Genomic DNA, 16,699 nt, shown 5'->3' on the forward strand with positions numbered 1-16,699 from the left:
GTTCGGCCAGGCGAGCACCTCAGTAGAGAAAGCCGAAAACTGACTGTCATGATATAGCGAGAGACTGGTCAACCACTCGATGACTCTCAGAATCTTTAGGATTCCTCCGCATTAACGAAGGGCCGCTTCTCGGTCAGGCACACACGCGCCCCGAATTCGGGCGAGCGTGGTGCCCCTAGGGGCTATTAAGTAGCCCCACTGTCAAACTCCTATGGCTAAGTGAAAGTGATAAAGCATTATAGTCCGGTTGCCTAGTTCTCTGCGCTATCACCTCCTTTATAGGACCAAGACATTGGATTAAGTGTGAAAAGGCGCCTTTTTGCGAACACCCCCGCATTATATGCATGGGGGCTGAAGCCAACGACTACCATCTTTCAGGTTATATACACATATACATTAACAGCCGCACAGGAGGCATTATAATCCTTGCAAGCACAAGTATAAAAAGCTTTTATATCAAAATATTCGTTTTACAATAGCACATGCTATTCGAACATAACATCCTTCGAGCACTGCGCCTCTATTAAATGAGAGCCCTGAAGAACTTCCTCAAAGTAGTGCTTGGCACGCACTCGGCTTTCGTCCGAATCCCGGGATGCAACAACACTGGCCTTCATATCCTCCCAATATGTTTTGACACGGGCAAGAGCCATCTGTGCACCCTCTATGCACGCCGACCTCTTCATTGCATCAACATGCGGCACCGAACCAAGGAACTGCTGCACCAAGCTAAAATAACTCTTCGGCTCTGGCTCTTCCGACCACAGACGACTCGCAACATACCTCATGGCGAGTCCGAATAACCTGTTCAGCTCCGCCCAGGCGGCCAAACAGTCGGATACCGAAAGTGGGCGTTCTGGATTGTGGAACTGCGACCAAAAAAGTTCTTCCAATTCATGGTCACCTCGACCCCGGAAGTGTTTGGTCGCGTCTGCCGCACTCGCTGCCAAATCCAGATAAGTGTTTTCAGCACTCCACTGCCGGTCTAACGGAGCATACTTAGGATCCTCGAAACTTCATCCGCAGCATATAGGGCTTTCCAGCCGTGATATCTCCGGCCTGACGAAGCTCCTCCTTCATAGCTCTCATTGTAGATCGAGTGTCCTAAGCCTCGGCAGTGATCTTCTCAAGGTCCTTCTGTGCCCTATCTTCTTGTTCAAGAAATTTACAGCGGTTGGCAGCATCCTTCAATTTTACAGCCATCTTGGCTATTACTTTCTTGCTCTGGCAGTGAGCAGTCCGTTCGGCTTCTAGCTCTTCAGCCGCCTTAATGGCAGCCGCATCACTTTTCCTTGCTTGCTCCTTGGCTCGGGCAAGTTCCGCCCGAAGGTTCTCCACGGCAGCAGGACCATCTACATTAAGCACATATCTTATAAGGCACGAGCATCGAACCCCTCTTATCAGATGTCTGTGGAGCATACCTTGTGCCTCGTCTAGCCGCTTATTTACAAGCGCGATGTCGGCATCCGCCATGTCAAGTTGCCGCTTTAGCTCGGCAGATTCATCAGTCCGGCTAGCCACCGAATGCCTCGCCACCTTCATAAAAAGGTGACATATTACACCTGGGGTTATGATCCTCTGTGGCCATCACTTTTGACGACACACAGAGTCTCAGGGGCTACCATTTATACAGGGCGCATTTTATATATGCGGCTCTACCAAAAGGTACACCTTTTCACGTACCTCAAAGCCTGTCAGTAAACTCCTGGCGGCCTCGTACAATCCGCTTTCCGCGGATGAAATCCTTCCTATCACCGTGTTCATCAACATACGGTATTCTTCTGAGATGGACGCTCGCTCGAGCAGATCCCTCAGCCCCTCCGACCGCGCACCAGAGGGTGCCGGACTAGCCGGACGACCTTTTTCAGGGTCCGGACTGGGAAAAACCCTATGGACGACACCTCGGGGTCGCCTGCCTCGTAAGACGGTGCAGCTAGGGGAGGCGTTTCGCTCTCCATCATCTCCGGACGAAGATCCCCTGAAGACGAGATCTGCTGAGAAGGGTTGAGATCCGAACTACAAGGTAATATTTCGGTTATCTTCCTCAGAAATAAAACAGGGATGTCACTCATTTTGTAACCCCTCTCTTTACTTACGGCTCGGAGGAGAGCTGATCCCCTTGAGGGCATAATGCGGCCGGGGCATTCTCCGGCGCCGGATCCTCCGGCGAAGATTTCTTCCCCCGTTTCGAGGCCATCTCCTCCGGGGCTTCAGAGGCAGTCCTTTTCTTTCCCAAGTTGGGGGAATTCTCGATTCGTCCCTTCTTGGTAGCCTCCTTCGTGGAGGCGGTAGCTCCATGGTTCCCCTCTTCGCCCTCTGTTGAAAGCATAATCTCCAGCATCCTAGTTAACACGAGATCCGGCACGGTCTCGGGCAGGGGGGCTAGACACCTGATAAGCTTTGCCTTCGCTATCCACTCCTGTTCAAAGGATAGCTCTGTTAAAGGGCAATGTTATGATGAAAATACGGATGGCGTGTCCAAATACGGGACTACTTACTTGAGCATCCGGGCGATTGCAGCTCAGACCTGCGTCCTCGGACAAGTCCGGACACCTTGCTTGTGATCCGAAGAACAATTTGTACATCTCCACGGGCGTCGCGCCCATAAAATGTTGGAGGACTCGCGGTCCCTCCGGATTAAATTCCCACAGGCGGAGAGGGCGGCGTTTGCAGGGCAGCATGCGGCGAATCAGCATAACTTGCGCCACTACGGTCAAGTTAATATCTCTTTCTAGGAGATCTCGAATGCGGTCCTGTAGTAGGGGCACGTCTTTGGACGGCCCCCAGATAAGCCCTTCATTGACCCATTACACTCGTCATGGTGGGGAACCCGAGCGAAAAACAGGTGGCGCCACCAATTTGGTGCCCCTGGGGGCTGTGATGTAAAACCAGTCCCGTTGCCATAAGCCGAACTCCTCTTGGAAAGAGCCCTCGGGCCATGGAGTGTCGGCCATCTTGCTTATGATAGCTCCTCCGCACTCAGCATGCTGCCCCTCGATCATCTTCGGTTCCACCTTGAAGGTTCTAAGCCACAATCCGAAGTGAGGGGTAATATGGAGGAAGGCCTCACACACGACAATGAATGATGAGATTTGGAGGATGGACTCTGGAGCTAAGTCATGGAATTCCAGCCCGTAATAAAATAGTAGCCCCCTCACGAAGGGATCAATCGGGAAGCCTAGCCCCCGAAGGAAGTGAGATGTGAACACCACGCTCTCACCGGGCTGGGGAGTGGGAATGGCCTGCCCTTGAGCAGGCAGCCTATGCGAGATTTCACCGGTTAGATACCTGGCATCTCTCAGCTTTCGCACGTCTTCTTCCATAACGGAGGAAGGCATCCACCGGCCTTGAAGGTCGGAGCCGGACATCATCGAAGGTCCGAAGCGCCTAAAACTAGAGCTTTGGGTGTTGGAACTTGAGGCGAGGGGCGGATTCGATAGGATTGAAAAGAAAGGAGTCGAGCCTTGGTCTCTTTATAAAGGAGTTGAATACCAAGAGCCCTCCCCGTAACCGTTTGGGACTCGCTTTCAATTAGGGAGTCATACCAAAAGGCACGGTTGGGTTACCCACGCCCGTATTGATGAGAATCCCGGAATAAGGGGACACGATCTCTGCTTTGACAAACGTGCCAAGGAAACCGCCTCACTAAACACGCTGAGGTGGAATAGTAAAACGATTCGAATAAAGGCCTGGCCGTGGCGTGATGTCACGCTGCGGGATACGTCAGCAGATTAGATTGATGCAGATATTATTCTCTCTACGATGGTATGTGGAACTTATTTTGCAGAGCCGGACACTATCCTTGTGTTCAACATCTTCTATGAAGTATTCGGAGGAGGAACCCGCCTTGCAATGTCGAAGACAATTTGCGCGCCAGACTCATCGTCATTGAATCCTGGTTCAGGGGCTACTGAGGGAGTCCTGGATTAGGGGGTGTCCGGATGGCCGGACTATGACCTTTGGCCGGACTCCCGGACTATGAAGATACAAGATTGAAGACTCCGTCCCGTGTCCGGATAGGACTTTCCTTGGCGTGGAAGGCAAGCTTGGCGATACGATATGAAGATCTCCTCCCATTGTAACCGACTCTGTGTAACCCTAGCCCTCTCCGGTGTCTATATAAACCGGAGAGTTTTAGTCCGTAGGACGAAGAACAATCATACCATAGGCTAGCTTCTAGGGTTTAGCCTCTCTGATCTCGTGGTAGATCAACTCTTGTACTACCCATATCATCAATATTAATCAAGTAGGAGTAGGGTTTTACCTCCATCGAGAGGGCCCGAACCTGGGTAAAAATATCGTGTCCCTTGTCTCCTGTTACCATCCGCCTAGACGCACAGTTCGGGACCCCCTACCCGAGATCCGCCGGTTTTGACACCGACAGCAGGGATGCAGAACGATGCAAGAGCTCACGGGCTAGCTACTAGACACGGCGAGGGTTCGAGAAGATGGAGGAAATGGCCAACACATGGGGCTCCACTCGCCAGAGCACGAGAGTGTGCATGCCAGCCACGCAGTCACCGCGTGAACTAGCGCATGCGGTGCACTTGGGTCGGGCAAATCATGTCCAGTAGATGGACCTTACTGCCCTGAGTTCAAAGGAAGAAACAACTCAGTCCAGGGGCAAAGAAGAGATTAATATGTAGATCCATAGCAGAGCAACAAGAATGTGTTTGTGCTGAAGGGCGACAAAACCAGGAGGAGGCAAAGGTTGAGCTTTGGCACGGCTTGATCACATGACAAGGTGACTGTGTTGGCAAATTATCATCCCAAACAGAGGAGTCTAGAGGGCACTTGCTGTGGAAAGGGTCCCACTGGTCAGATTTTGAAAGCATGAAGTAGCACTTGCATAAACGCTTGGAATGAGCTGAAACTTGGAGGAGATGATTTATTTGATGATATGAAGCTACTGTGAAAGTTTCATGCCATTTGGAAATACCAAATGGCACTTGCTTCACAAAGCTTTATTCTGGACAAAAATTTGGAAAAAAATTCACAGGGAAAATGGCTAGATGAAATGAGCCAAAACTTGGTGGAGAGAGATGATATAGGTAGAAGCATGCCCTGGTAAATTGTCAGCTTAAATGAAGCAATATAAAATATAGTTGCTTCACAAAGTGAAAATCTGGCCACAAACCAAGATTTGATGCTGAGCTCACATGAAGGGATGACATGAGCTCAAATTTGGTGTAGAGTCATGATTTGATCAAATGAAGGAGGTGGCAAAGTTTCAACTCATTTGTACATGCGTAGCTTATACCTCCTTCACAAAGTTCCTCCCTGGACAGGAACTTTGGAAATTTGCTGAAAACTAATTACTAGGCAAATGAGGTTGAAAATTTGCATGAGGCAAATATATGGACAAGAAAAGGTGTCCAAAAAGTTTGGGATAAAGAAAGCAAAGATAAATAGCACTTCCTTCACAAAGTGCCATTTAGGGCATAATAGGAAAGGACTTATTTGAGGATTATTTTTTAACATGGATATGAAGAGTTTTGCCTATTTGAGGAAGATATGACCCAAAAAAATTACGAGAATTATTTGGGAATTTTTAGAATGACAGAAATATAGGTTGCTTCACAACCTAGGGCAAATAGGGTCATTCCTTTAATAGAAAAGGAATATTCCCAATAAAAATAATATTGAGGTAGGACTTGGATGAAAATGACATGAACTTAGGATGGTTTTGAGGATGACAAGCCACTTTTGAGCCTAGGAAGATATGGTCTTCCCAAGTTTCAGGATCACAAAGCCACAGAAAAAGCAATCAAATCAATAATCCAAAAAAAATCAAAAGAAAAAGAGAAGACCAAAATCCAGGGTGTTACAATTACATCCGATAGAACTCCAAGAACATCAAGGAGAACTTTGCATTGAAGATCAAAGAGAGAAAAGAAGCTATCCAGCTACTAGCTATGGACCCGTAGGTCTGTGGTAAACTTACTCACAGATCATCGGTAAGGCAACAAGGTTGATGTAGAGGCCCTCCGTAAACGAATCCCCCTCCGGCAGATCACCGGGAAAGGCCCCAAGATGGGATCTCACAGGAACAGAGGCTTGCAGCAGTGGAAAAGTATTTTTGGTGACTCCTAATAGGGTTTGTGGAATATTTGGATATTTATATAACTCAAAAGTGGTGCAGGGGACTCATGAGGGGCCCACAAACCCAGGGGCGTGCCCCTACGGCTTGTCGTCTCCTCAGGGTCTTCTGCCCCCCTTTCCAAGTCTCGTAGGTGTCTTCTGGTCCAAGAAAAATCATCGCGGAAGTTTTATTCCGTTTGGACTCCGTTTGATATTCCTTTTCTGAAAAAGCCAAAAACAAGGGGAAAAAACCAGAAACTGACACTAGGCACTAGGTTAATAGGTTAGTCCCAAAAATGATATAAAATAGCATATTAATGTATATAAAATATCCAAAACAGATAATATAATTGTATGGAACAATCAATAATGCATATAAAATATCCAAAACAGATAATATAATAGTATGGAACAATCAAAAATTATAGATACGTTGGAGATGTATCACCCTCCTCCAAGTTGGTCTCTAGCCCTACGCCTATAAATATGTGAGGAGGGGCAACCCGTCAAATACAACTTCGTGCTTCCTCTCTCTCTCTCTCTCTCTCTCTCTCTCTCTCTCTCTCTCTCTCTCTCTCTCTCTCGAATTTTCTCTCTACCGCAAGATTGCTCGACCACCATCTCTAGTCTCCAGTAGTGATTCGTTCTAGACGGCGAAGCCCGGCTAGGTTGGTGATTTTGTAAGCGCGGATAATGATAGATGGATTGCTGCTTCGATCCTAGAACAGGAGAATTGTTCTCATGGTTGGGAGGTTTTAATCCTTGCTATGGAAATCTGCACCAGTGTCTTCACCAACTTCTTCTCACACCCACGTAATTGGCAAATATTAGATCTAAAACCTGTTTGCATCTTCATAGTGATCCTGAGTTTTATAAGTAGGCTATTTTTTCTACTACGTTTCCTAACATGGGGTTGGGGGTTATTGATATGACTTTAATAAACAAATACATTCTAACGAAGTGCCCGTGGAAACTTTGCCAACCCAACTGCTATGAAACCCACTAGGGTCAACTTGTTAATGCTAATATTTTTCAGATAAAGAATTCATTTTCTCGTCACCACGTAGATGTTCCTAGTTCTAGAAACCCTTTGCTAAACTTTGTGATGAATTTCACTCACATGTCAAATTTACGTTGGTTCCATATCATCCACTAGGTTTTGGCTTGATTAGTGGACCAGGGATGGTCCGTTGAAGGATCGCTCCCCTAACTTTTTCTCGTATTGTGGCAATCCTGTTGCACACATTTCTGAGCTCCATGCTAGTAATTGGGACTTGGGTATTGATGTTCGTTGGCACCATGTATGATGACCAATGGCAACTGCTTATAACCTTGCTTCATAACCACTCAGCTGACAAGGATATGGGGACCTAGCATCCTACCTCTTTTGGGCATTTCTTAGATAAATCCTTATATAGCAGGCTTTGCTTCGGAGCTCCTACTACTAATTCAAAGATACTTGAAGAGCTCGTATCCCATTTAAACCCAAAAAATTCCCTCGCTTGCCATCCAGTGACCAAATTATAAAGTGACATTATATTGATCAACTAACGCAATATGCACTCTTTTGTGTAGAGATTAAGAATGTGGAAAATACTATTTATCAGCCCCCTAGTTGAATTCATGTGGAGTTGTGTGCGCTCATGGCTAAACATCACTTGAGATAAAAAAAACTTTGCTCAACTTAATGGGTTCCTTGCTCCTCTATCTCCTCAACTGGGCATCTTTGTTGGTGGCTTTTGTTGTTGTTGCTTGGTCTTTATGGACTAACTGTAGTAAATTTATTATTGAGCACATTTTTGTTAGCTTAGCCTACTGCCTTCTCAAACTGATTGTCATATTACAAAAATAGCGGATGGTTGCTAAAGCGCAAGACATGACGTGGAGCTCAAGATCGGTTCTTCTACCGCTTCCATGGCATTGACGACTCTCTAGTTTCACCTTTTATCCCTAGTTTGCTAGCATTTGTGGCCTGCACGCCCTATCATAGCCATGTTGGCCTTGTAACAAGTCTAGTTTATGTTTGAACCTATTCCACTATTGAACCATGTGGATGTATGACTTGCTCTGCTATGTTTGGTTTTTCTTAGAGCATCTTCAATAGACTCCTTTTTTTTCCAACAAATTATTGGGAGCTCCCGGAAAACCACTCCTAACTATTTAGGAAAATTGGGCCTCTCTCAATAATCTCCCAATAGTGTCACATCAGCACACCACCTGAGTAGCCTGTCGGAACACCGTGTCGCCATCCGGACCACCACACCATTGTGGCAGACGCCCGACCACTACGCCATCGTCATCACATTCACTAGATCATCACGCCACCTCCGCCGCAGGTCGCCGAACTACCACGAAACCACCGTCGTGGGTTGTCGGACCCACGCTATCATCGCCGGACCACAACGCGATCACCAAAGCCACCCTCCACGGGTCGCTGGACCACTGTTGTTGCCGCCCACCGCGATCACCGCTCATTGACCAGTGGGCCAGATGTGTTAGATTTAGTATTACCTAATTGGTTGTGCATACAATGGGGCATACATATTCTAGTGGTTCAACACCAATCGTGTCCGCTATATATAGTTATATACTCCCTCCATTCCATTATATTAGGTGTATTTGTTTTTTGATAAAATTGCATAATGTAAGGTGCATTTGTTCTAATTCTATATAATTCCATTCTTGGCCCCCCAAAAAATGGAAAGGATCTCTCACTTGATTGCTTGTATCTCTCCTTATAGAGAAAAAAGAAAAACTATCTCTCACCTGATTGTTTGTATCTCTTCTTGTAGAGAAAAAGAGAAAACTATCTCTCTCATGATTGTGTTTCCCTTTTTTTCCTAGCATAAGTGATTTATTTGCCGCTAATCAATGATTTAGACAAGGGACCGAAATAATACACCTTACATAAAGGAATGGATTGAGTACTTTACAGCGACCATATTCTAAGTTTTAATAAGATTTGATTTGATTTAAGTATTGGTAGGGAAAGGTGAGGAAAGCTTTGATTAGTTGATGATCTGATAAGATTTGAATTGATCTTGGTATGGATAGAGAAACGCAAGAAAAGTTTTAGTTCTGTTTTAAGTAAGATTTAATTTGATTGAGTTAATGCAGGATATGATGGAGGACTAGCGTGTAGAAGAAGAAAAGGCAAACGAAGGAGGGATACAGTTGAGGCGAACGTACGACCACCAACTCTCCATATTAACGAAAAAAATTATGTGATTTTGAGAAAAAAATTATGTGATTTTGAAAAAACACTCAACTACATATCATTTCTAAATTATTGAAGACGCTCGATAATTATTTTTTGGTGGAGAACTTTTTTTTAATTGTTTCCAAGAAGTCATTATAAAGTCGGGCTATAGTCTTTTCTCTAAAAAAAATTGAAGATGCTATTATAAAGTTGGACCATCCCCATTTCCCCAGAGAAAGTGTGGGGAATAGTTGAGAGAGAGACTCAGACATTGGGCGATTCGGCGTAGCAAGAAGAGCAGAGTGAGAATAGCCAGAGCAATGGCGTCCTCGCCGCCGCCGCCGCCGCCGCCGCCACACCCCCTCCCCACGCAGATCCCCCTTACCCCAAAGCCCGAACCCGACGCCCCCCAGTCCCCCAGCCCCGTCCCGTCCAGCGCCCTCAACCCCAAGCTCGAACCCATGGCTCTTACCGCCGAGCTCTGCGATCTTTATCGCCGGGACCTCGAGCCCTCCCCCGACGGCCACCTCCACTTCACACAGCAACAGATCGACGCCGTCCCCGCCGACCGCCGCCTCGTTGTCTCCAATCCGCAACCCGAGCCCAACCCACAAGGTTCCATTCCCCATGACACATCCGTCTCCGCCTCTTCGTCGACCGGCAAGAAACGCGGCCGCGGCGGCGCCCGCGCCGGCGAGATGGTGCGCGTCAGTGCCGTCACGCCTCAAGACAACATCCACTTCCGCTCCCTCGTCCGCGGCGCGCGCCTCACCTTCGAGGCGCTCCGCGGGATCTACCAGCGCGAGGAGTCGTACGACGGCGGCCCCCGCAACCGCTTCGACCTGCGCGCTTCCAGCAAGATGCTCTCCCGGGGCCTCTGGCTCTACCGAGACGTGCGCATCGTCGGGCCCATCCCCGGCGTCCTCGTCGGCGACGCCTTCCACTACCGTGCCGAGCTCTGCGTCGTCGGCCTCCACTGCACCCCGCAGGCCGGCATAGGCTACATCCCCGCCAGCCTCGTCAGCGAGGGCCACCCTGTCGCCACCAGCATCGTCTCCTCCGGCGGGTACCTCGACGACGAGGACAACGGCCAGGTCCTCGTATACAGCGGCAGCGGCGGCCGGCAGCGCAACCGCGTCGAGCACCACGCCGACCAGACGCTGGAGCGCGGCAACCTGGCGCTTCACTACAGCTGCCACTACGGCGTGGAGGTGCGCGTCATCCGCTGCCACGCCTGCGAGTCCAGCCCCAGCCGAAAGGTGTACGTGTACGACGGCCTCTACAAGGCCGTCAGCTCCACCTACGAGCCGGGCAAATCCGGCCGCCATGTCTGCAAGTTCACGCTGGTGCGCATCCCTGGCCAGGAGGAGCTCGGCAGCAGCAACTGGTGCCTGGCCAAGGACATCAAGGACAAGCTGCTGGCCAACCAGGCCCTCCCGCCCGGCTACATCTCGCCGGACATGTCCAACGGCAGGGAGGTGCTCCGCGTCCCCGTCTTCAACGGCGTGGACCAGGAGAGCTCCCTCCTCGACTTCGACTACATTGCCCGGCCTGAATTTCCATTGCCGCTGGTGAAGCAGCAGCACTGGGGCTGCCATTGCGTGGCCTCGCCGTGCGGGCCCGAGTGCGGCTGCGTGAGCAAGAACGGCGGCGGCAGCCCGGTGTACAATGAGGACGGCACCCTTGTCAGGGGAAGGCCGGTGGTGTACGAGTGTGGCGCGCTCTGCGGCTGCCCCATGAGCTGCGTGAACCGGGCGACCCAGCGCGGGATGAAGCACACGCTGGAGGTGTTCCGGTCCATGGAGACGGAGTGGGGCGTCAGGACGCTCGACCTCATACAGCCGGGCGCCTTTGTGTGCGAGTACAGCGGAGATGTCGTGGTCACCACCGGCGAGTGCGGGTTCGCCATGGACGAGGGCTCCGTCATCGATCCAAAGAGGTTCCCCAAGAGATGGAGCGAGTGGGGGGATGCCTCTGCTGCGCTTGGAGATGAGGATGACAAGTTACCCCGCCCCCAGTTCCCCTATTTCCAAGAGCCGGGTTATGTGCTCGATGTGTCCCGCAGGAGGAACTTGGCCAGCTACATCAGCCATAGCTGCACTCCCAATGTGTTTGTCCAGTATGTCGTCCGTGGCGGTGAGAACGAATCATGCCCTCACCTCATGGTGTTTGCCATGGATGCCATCCCGCCTATGCGCGAGCTGAGCATTGACTACGGCATGGATGATCAGCAAATCTGTGCATAATGAGACGGTCCAGCGACGACAAGTTCGACTCGATGGACTGAAGGTGCGCTGTTTGTGAAACTTGGAGACCAGTGGAAGGATTTTTTTGGTAGCTAGTGTTGGTTAGCAGATATATATACTGCTTTTCACTTTTGCTGAAGGTTGAACCACCTTTCCCCTGAATTGTGAAAGTGCAACAGAGGGGAGCCCCCTAGCTAGTTGTTGACAATGACATTAGTGCCTGTAGGCTGTAGGTTTTCACTTGCTAGCTGTTGACTGTTATTGTACTGATATGGTTGGTACAATCTTAAGCAGGTTTATGTCAGCCAAGTGATCTTTTGCCGTGTCACTGCCTTTATTATTTACAATGCGCAAAAGCTCAAAATCATAGTCGCAGAGACACCACAAGTGAACCTATTTGCTGTCGAATTGTTTGTAAGATGCTAAGATGACGATTAAGAGCATGCATGGGAGTGTATGTTTTCTCAAGCTTGATCGTCGGGCTGGATGTACTGACCAGGAGCCATCCTGTAGTTAAGTTGAAGAAGAAGAATACTGTGTGTGAAGGTCCTCTGGGCCGGGTGTAGTATCTGTACTAGTCAGTCCATGTAGTACATGTTTGAGTCATGAGCTGACAGCGATCTCAAATAGGGTGGTTGGTTGGTTACTTGACATTTGTGATGTAGATGTTCACTTGCTAGCAGTCCTTTTTTAAGTGCTGTTTGCGTTTGTAGCTTGGGTTACTTGCAGAAAGTGCTGTTAGTTGATCTTTTAGCCCAGTGATGATCTTTTGCCTCGTCTGTGGCTTTTGTCATTTACAGTGCGCAAAAGCTTGAAACCATAGTGGCAGACACGCTGCAAGTGAACCAACCTGTTTGCTGTTGAGTTGTTTGTAAGATGATGGTCAAGAAGAGCTCAAGTTACTAGCCGTTCCATGTAGTAGTACATGTTTGTAGTGAGTCATGGGCTGACTGCAATCTCAAAAGGGGTGGTTGGTTGGGGACGTGTCTGTTCTGATCCAGAGCTCATATAAACAGTAAAATGGAAAAAATGATCCTTTTTCTCAAAAATTTAGAATGTTTTTTTGTGGACAAATGTTTTGATGGTTTGCAAAAGTTTCATCACCAATTCACCATATGACATTCTTGAAAAACGTGGCAAAAAAATTAAATTGATGCTCCAAAATGATGCGACCAATAAAAATATTCATCAATGTTTGGCAAAGAAGAATCAGTTTTTTTACTTTATTTCACTACTCAACACTTTCGAGTTGGTTGGTAACTTGAACTGCGTTCATGTCCGGTGGGATATGCTGCAGCTGGTGTTGACTAGTAGTGGAGCGTGTTTTCTTGTGTATTTCTACAGCATGAAGTACTCCCCCGGTCCTTTTTACTCTGCACATTGGATTTGCCGAAAGTCAAATTTTGCTAAGTTTGATCAAATTTAGATTAGAAATTATTAGCATCTATAATATGTAATAAATATAATATGAAAATATATTCCAAGATGAATCTTATGATATTGGTGTTGTTATGTGAATGTCTATAATTTTTTGTATAAACTTGGTCAAAGTTGAATGAGATTGACTTCAGTTAAATCTAATATGCAGAGTAAAAAGGACCGGAGGGAGTACTACAGTTGCCAGTACACACGTGTTTCAGAAAGATTGCACCAGGAATTTTTAGAAGTACTATAGTCACAGTTGTAATTAATACTCTTGTAATTTACGCATCCTCTCGTTTGGCTGTCTCATGCAGTCATTTTTGATTTGTTATTCGCTCTCTTTTACATGCATTCACATGTCAATCCTCTCATTCTCATACATGCACAAATAAATTATAAATGTTTCTTCCAATTTCGTTTTTTGAGGGCACGTGATAGGCTCGTTTCCACAACTTTGAACATAACGCTGGCCTGTCATGGTGCGTCTTGGTCGTGATGCAGCGCCATATGCATGTGTGAGACTATATTGATGACATTGCACGCTAATATTTGGCAAGATCATAATTACATGTTTATATTAGGTACTCACTTCCATTTGAAATATCCATTTAAGAGACAAGCTTTTCGACGAAGGGAGTAAGATATAATTAGTTGGTTAGTGCTAGCGCTGATGTAATATGCTATTAATTAGGGGAGGGTGCTATTTTTTTACCTGGGGAGGATGTTATTCTTGTTTAGTGCTAAACACCGAAACAATATAGACCATTTGATAGACATGGTTTAACGGGTGAGATATGTTGCATCTCCACAACTCGCTCTTTTTATGTTAATATAATATAAGTAATAAATAATCGATTTAATAAAATGGAGGAGCCCTTATGCTTAAACTGAGCATCCATATCACGAGTCATTTTGTTATTATCACCAACAAATGAATACACAATGCCTTTAAATAGACTCCAATTTGATATGATACGTTGCTTCGCAGTGGTTTATTTTTTGCGCTCGAGCTGTCGTTACTCGGCAATTGACACATAAATATTTGGCAACCATGCACTTCACACTATTCCCCCCTTTCATTATCATTATCCATATAAAATTCTAAGTTTTGAATGTGCAATGACTCATTGGTTGGTAGGATGAGGCGCTATGTTAAATGTCGGCGTGCTAACAAGGCATGGGCAGACCAAACACAAAGCCATCGGCAACACCGAAAGTAAACAAAAACAAGAAAATTGTCGCAAACCATCCCCTTTGCTTCATAGTGGTTTACTTTTTGCACTCGAGCTGTCGTTACTCGGCAATTGACACACAAATATTTGGCAGCAATGCGCTTCACAGGATTCCCCCCTTTCATTATCATTATCCATATAAAATTCCAAGTTTTGAATGTGCAATGACTCATTGGTTGGTAGGATGAGGCGCTATGTGAAATGTCGGCATGCTAAAAAGGCATGGGCAGACCAAACACAAAGCCATCGGCAACACCGAAAGTAAACAAAAACAAGAAAATTGTCGCAAACCATCCCCTTTGCTTCGCAGTGGTTTATTTTTTGCGCTCGAGCTGTCGTTACTCGGCAATTGACACATAAATATTTGGCAACCATGCACTTCACACTATTCCCCCCTTTCATTATCATTATCCATATAAAATTCTAAGTTTTGAATGTGCAATGACTCATTGGTTGGTAGGATGAGGCGCTATGTTAAATGTCGGCGTGCTAAAAAGGCATGGGCAGACCAAACACAAAGCCATCGGCAACACCGAAAGTAAACAAAAACAAGAAAATTGTTGCAAACCATCCCCTTTGCTTCATAGTGGTTTATTTTTTGCGCTCGAGCTGTCGTTACTCGGCAATTGACACACAAATATTTGGCAGCAATGCGCTTCACAGGATTCCCCCCTTTCATTATCATTATCCATATAAAATTCTAAGTTTTGAACGTGCAATGACTCATTGGTTGGTAGGATGAGGCGCTATGTGAAATGTCGGCATGCTAAAAAGGCATGGGCAGACCAAACACAAAGCCATCGGCAACACCGAAAGTAAACAAAAACAAGAAAATTATCGCAAACCATCCCCTTTGCTTCGCAGTGGCTTACTTTTTGCGCTTGAGCTGTCGTTACTTGGCAATTGACACGCAAATATTTGACAGCAATGCGCTTCACACGATTCCCCCTTTCATTATCATTATCCATATAAAATTCCAAGTTTTGAATGTGCAATGACTCATTGGTTGGTAGGATGAGGCGCTATTTGAAATGTCGGCATGCTAAAAAGGCATGGGCAGACCAAACACAAAGCCATCGGCAACACCGAAAGTAAACAAAAACAAGAAAATTGTCGCAAACCATCCCCTTTGCTTCGCAGTGGCTTACTTTTTGCGCTCGAGCTGTCGTTACTCGGCAATTGACACACAAATATTTGGCAACCATGCGCTTCACACTATTCCCCCCTTTCATTATCATTATCCATATAAAATTCTAAGTTTTGAATGTGCAATGACTCATTGGTTGGTAGGATGAGGCGCTATGTGAAATGTCGGCATGCTAAAAAGGCATGGGCAGACCAAACACAAAGCCATCGGCAACACCGAAAGTAAACAAAAAGAAGAAGTTTGTCGCAAACCATCCCCTTTGCTTCGCAGTGGCTTACTTTTTGCGCTCGAGCTGTCGTTACTCAGCAATTGACACACAAATATTTGGCAGCCATGCGCTTCACACTATTCCCCCCTTTCATTATCATTATCCATATAAAATTCCAAGTTTTGAATGTGCAATGACTCATTGGTTGGTAGGATGAGGCGCTATGTGAAATGTCGGCATGCTAAAAAGGCATGGGCAGACCAAACACAAAGCCATCGGCAACACCGAAAGTAAACAAAAACAAGAAAATTGTCGCAAACCATCCCCTTTGCTTCGCAGTGGCTTACTTTTTGCGCTCGAGCTGTCGTTACTCGGCAATTGACACACAAATATTTGGCAGCCATGCGCTTCACACTATTCCCCCCTTTCATTATCATTATCCATATAAAATTCTAAGTTTTGAATGTGCAATGACTCATTGGTTGGTAGGATGAGGCGCTATGTGAAATGTCGGTATGCTAAAAAGGCATGGGCAGACCAAACACAAAGCCATCGGCAACACCGAAAGTAAACAAAAACAAGAAGTTTGTCGCAAACCATCCCCTTTGCTTCGCAGTGGCTTACTTTTTGCGCTTGAGCTGTCGTTACTTGGCAATTGACACACAAATATTTGGCAGCAATGCGCTTCACACGATTCCCCTCTTTCATTATCATTATCCATATAAAATTCCATGTTTTTAATGTGCAATGACTCATTGGTTGGTAGGATGAGGCGCTATGTGAAATGTCGGCATGCTAAAAAGGCATGGGCAGACCAAACACAAAGCCATCGGCAACACCGAAAGTAAACAAAAACAAGAAAATTGTCGCAAACCATCCCCTTTGCTTCGCAGTGGCTTACTTTTTGCGCTCGAGCTGTCGTTACTCGGCAATTGACACACAAATATTTGGCAGCCATGCGCTTCACACTATTCCCCCCTTTCATTATCATTATCCATATAAAATTCCAAGTTTTGTATGTGCAATGACTCATTGGTTGGTAGGATGAGGCGCTATGTGAAATGTCGGCATGCTAAAAAGTCATGGGCAGACCAAACAAAAAGCCATGGGCAACACGGAAAGTAAACAAAAACAAGAAAATTGTCGCAAACCATCCCCTAACCC

At 46.7% G+C, this 16,699-nt stretch overlaps 1 protein-coding gene across 1 annotated transcript; it reads left to right on the forward strand.

Annotated features, from left to right (window-relative positions):
• The first annotated feature begins 9,529 nt into the window (after positions 1-9,529).
• On the forward strand, positions 9,530-12,643 carry LOC123105704 (histone-lysine N-methyltransferase family member SUVH9). Its single transcript, XM_044527827.1, has one exon. It carries the CDS (start codon positions 9,601-9,603, stop codon positions 11,524-11,526), a length of 1,926 nt encoding a protein of 641 aa, XP_044383762.1. The 5' UTR covers positions 9,530-9,600; the 3' UTR covers positions 11,527-12,643.
• The last annotated feature ends 4,056 nt before the right edge of the window (positions 12,644-16,699 follow it).

The sequence above is a fragment of the Triticum aestivum genome, chromosome 1B (assembly GCF_018294505.1).
Source record: "Triticum aestivum cultivar Chinese Spring chromosome 1B, IWGSC CS RefSeq v2.1, whole genome shotgun sequence".
Lineage (NCBI taxonomy): Eukaryota > Viridiplantae > Streptophyta > Magnoliopsida > Poales > Poaceae > Triticum > Triticum aestivum.

Excerpts from the sequence above, each read along its gene's own strand:
- LOC123105704 (XM_044527827.1), top strand. The coding sequence starts at position 9,601 with ATGGCGTCCTCGCCGCCGCCGCCGCCGCCGCCGCCACACCCCCTCCCC.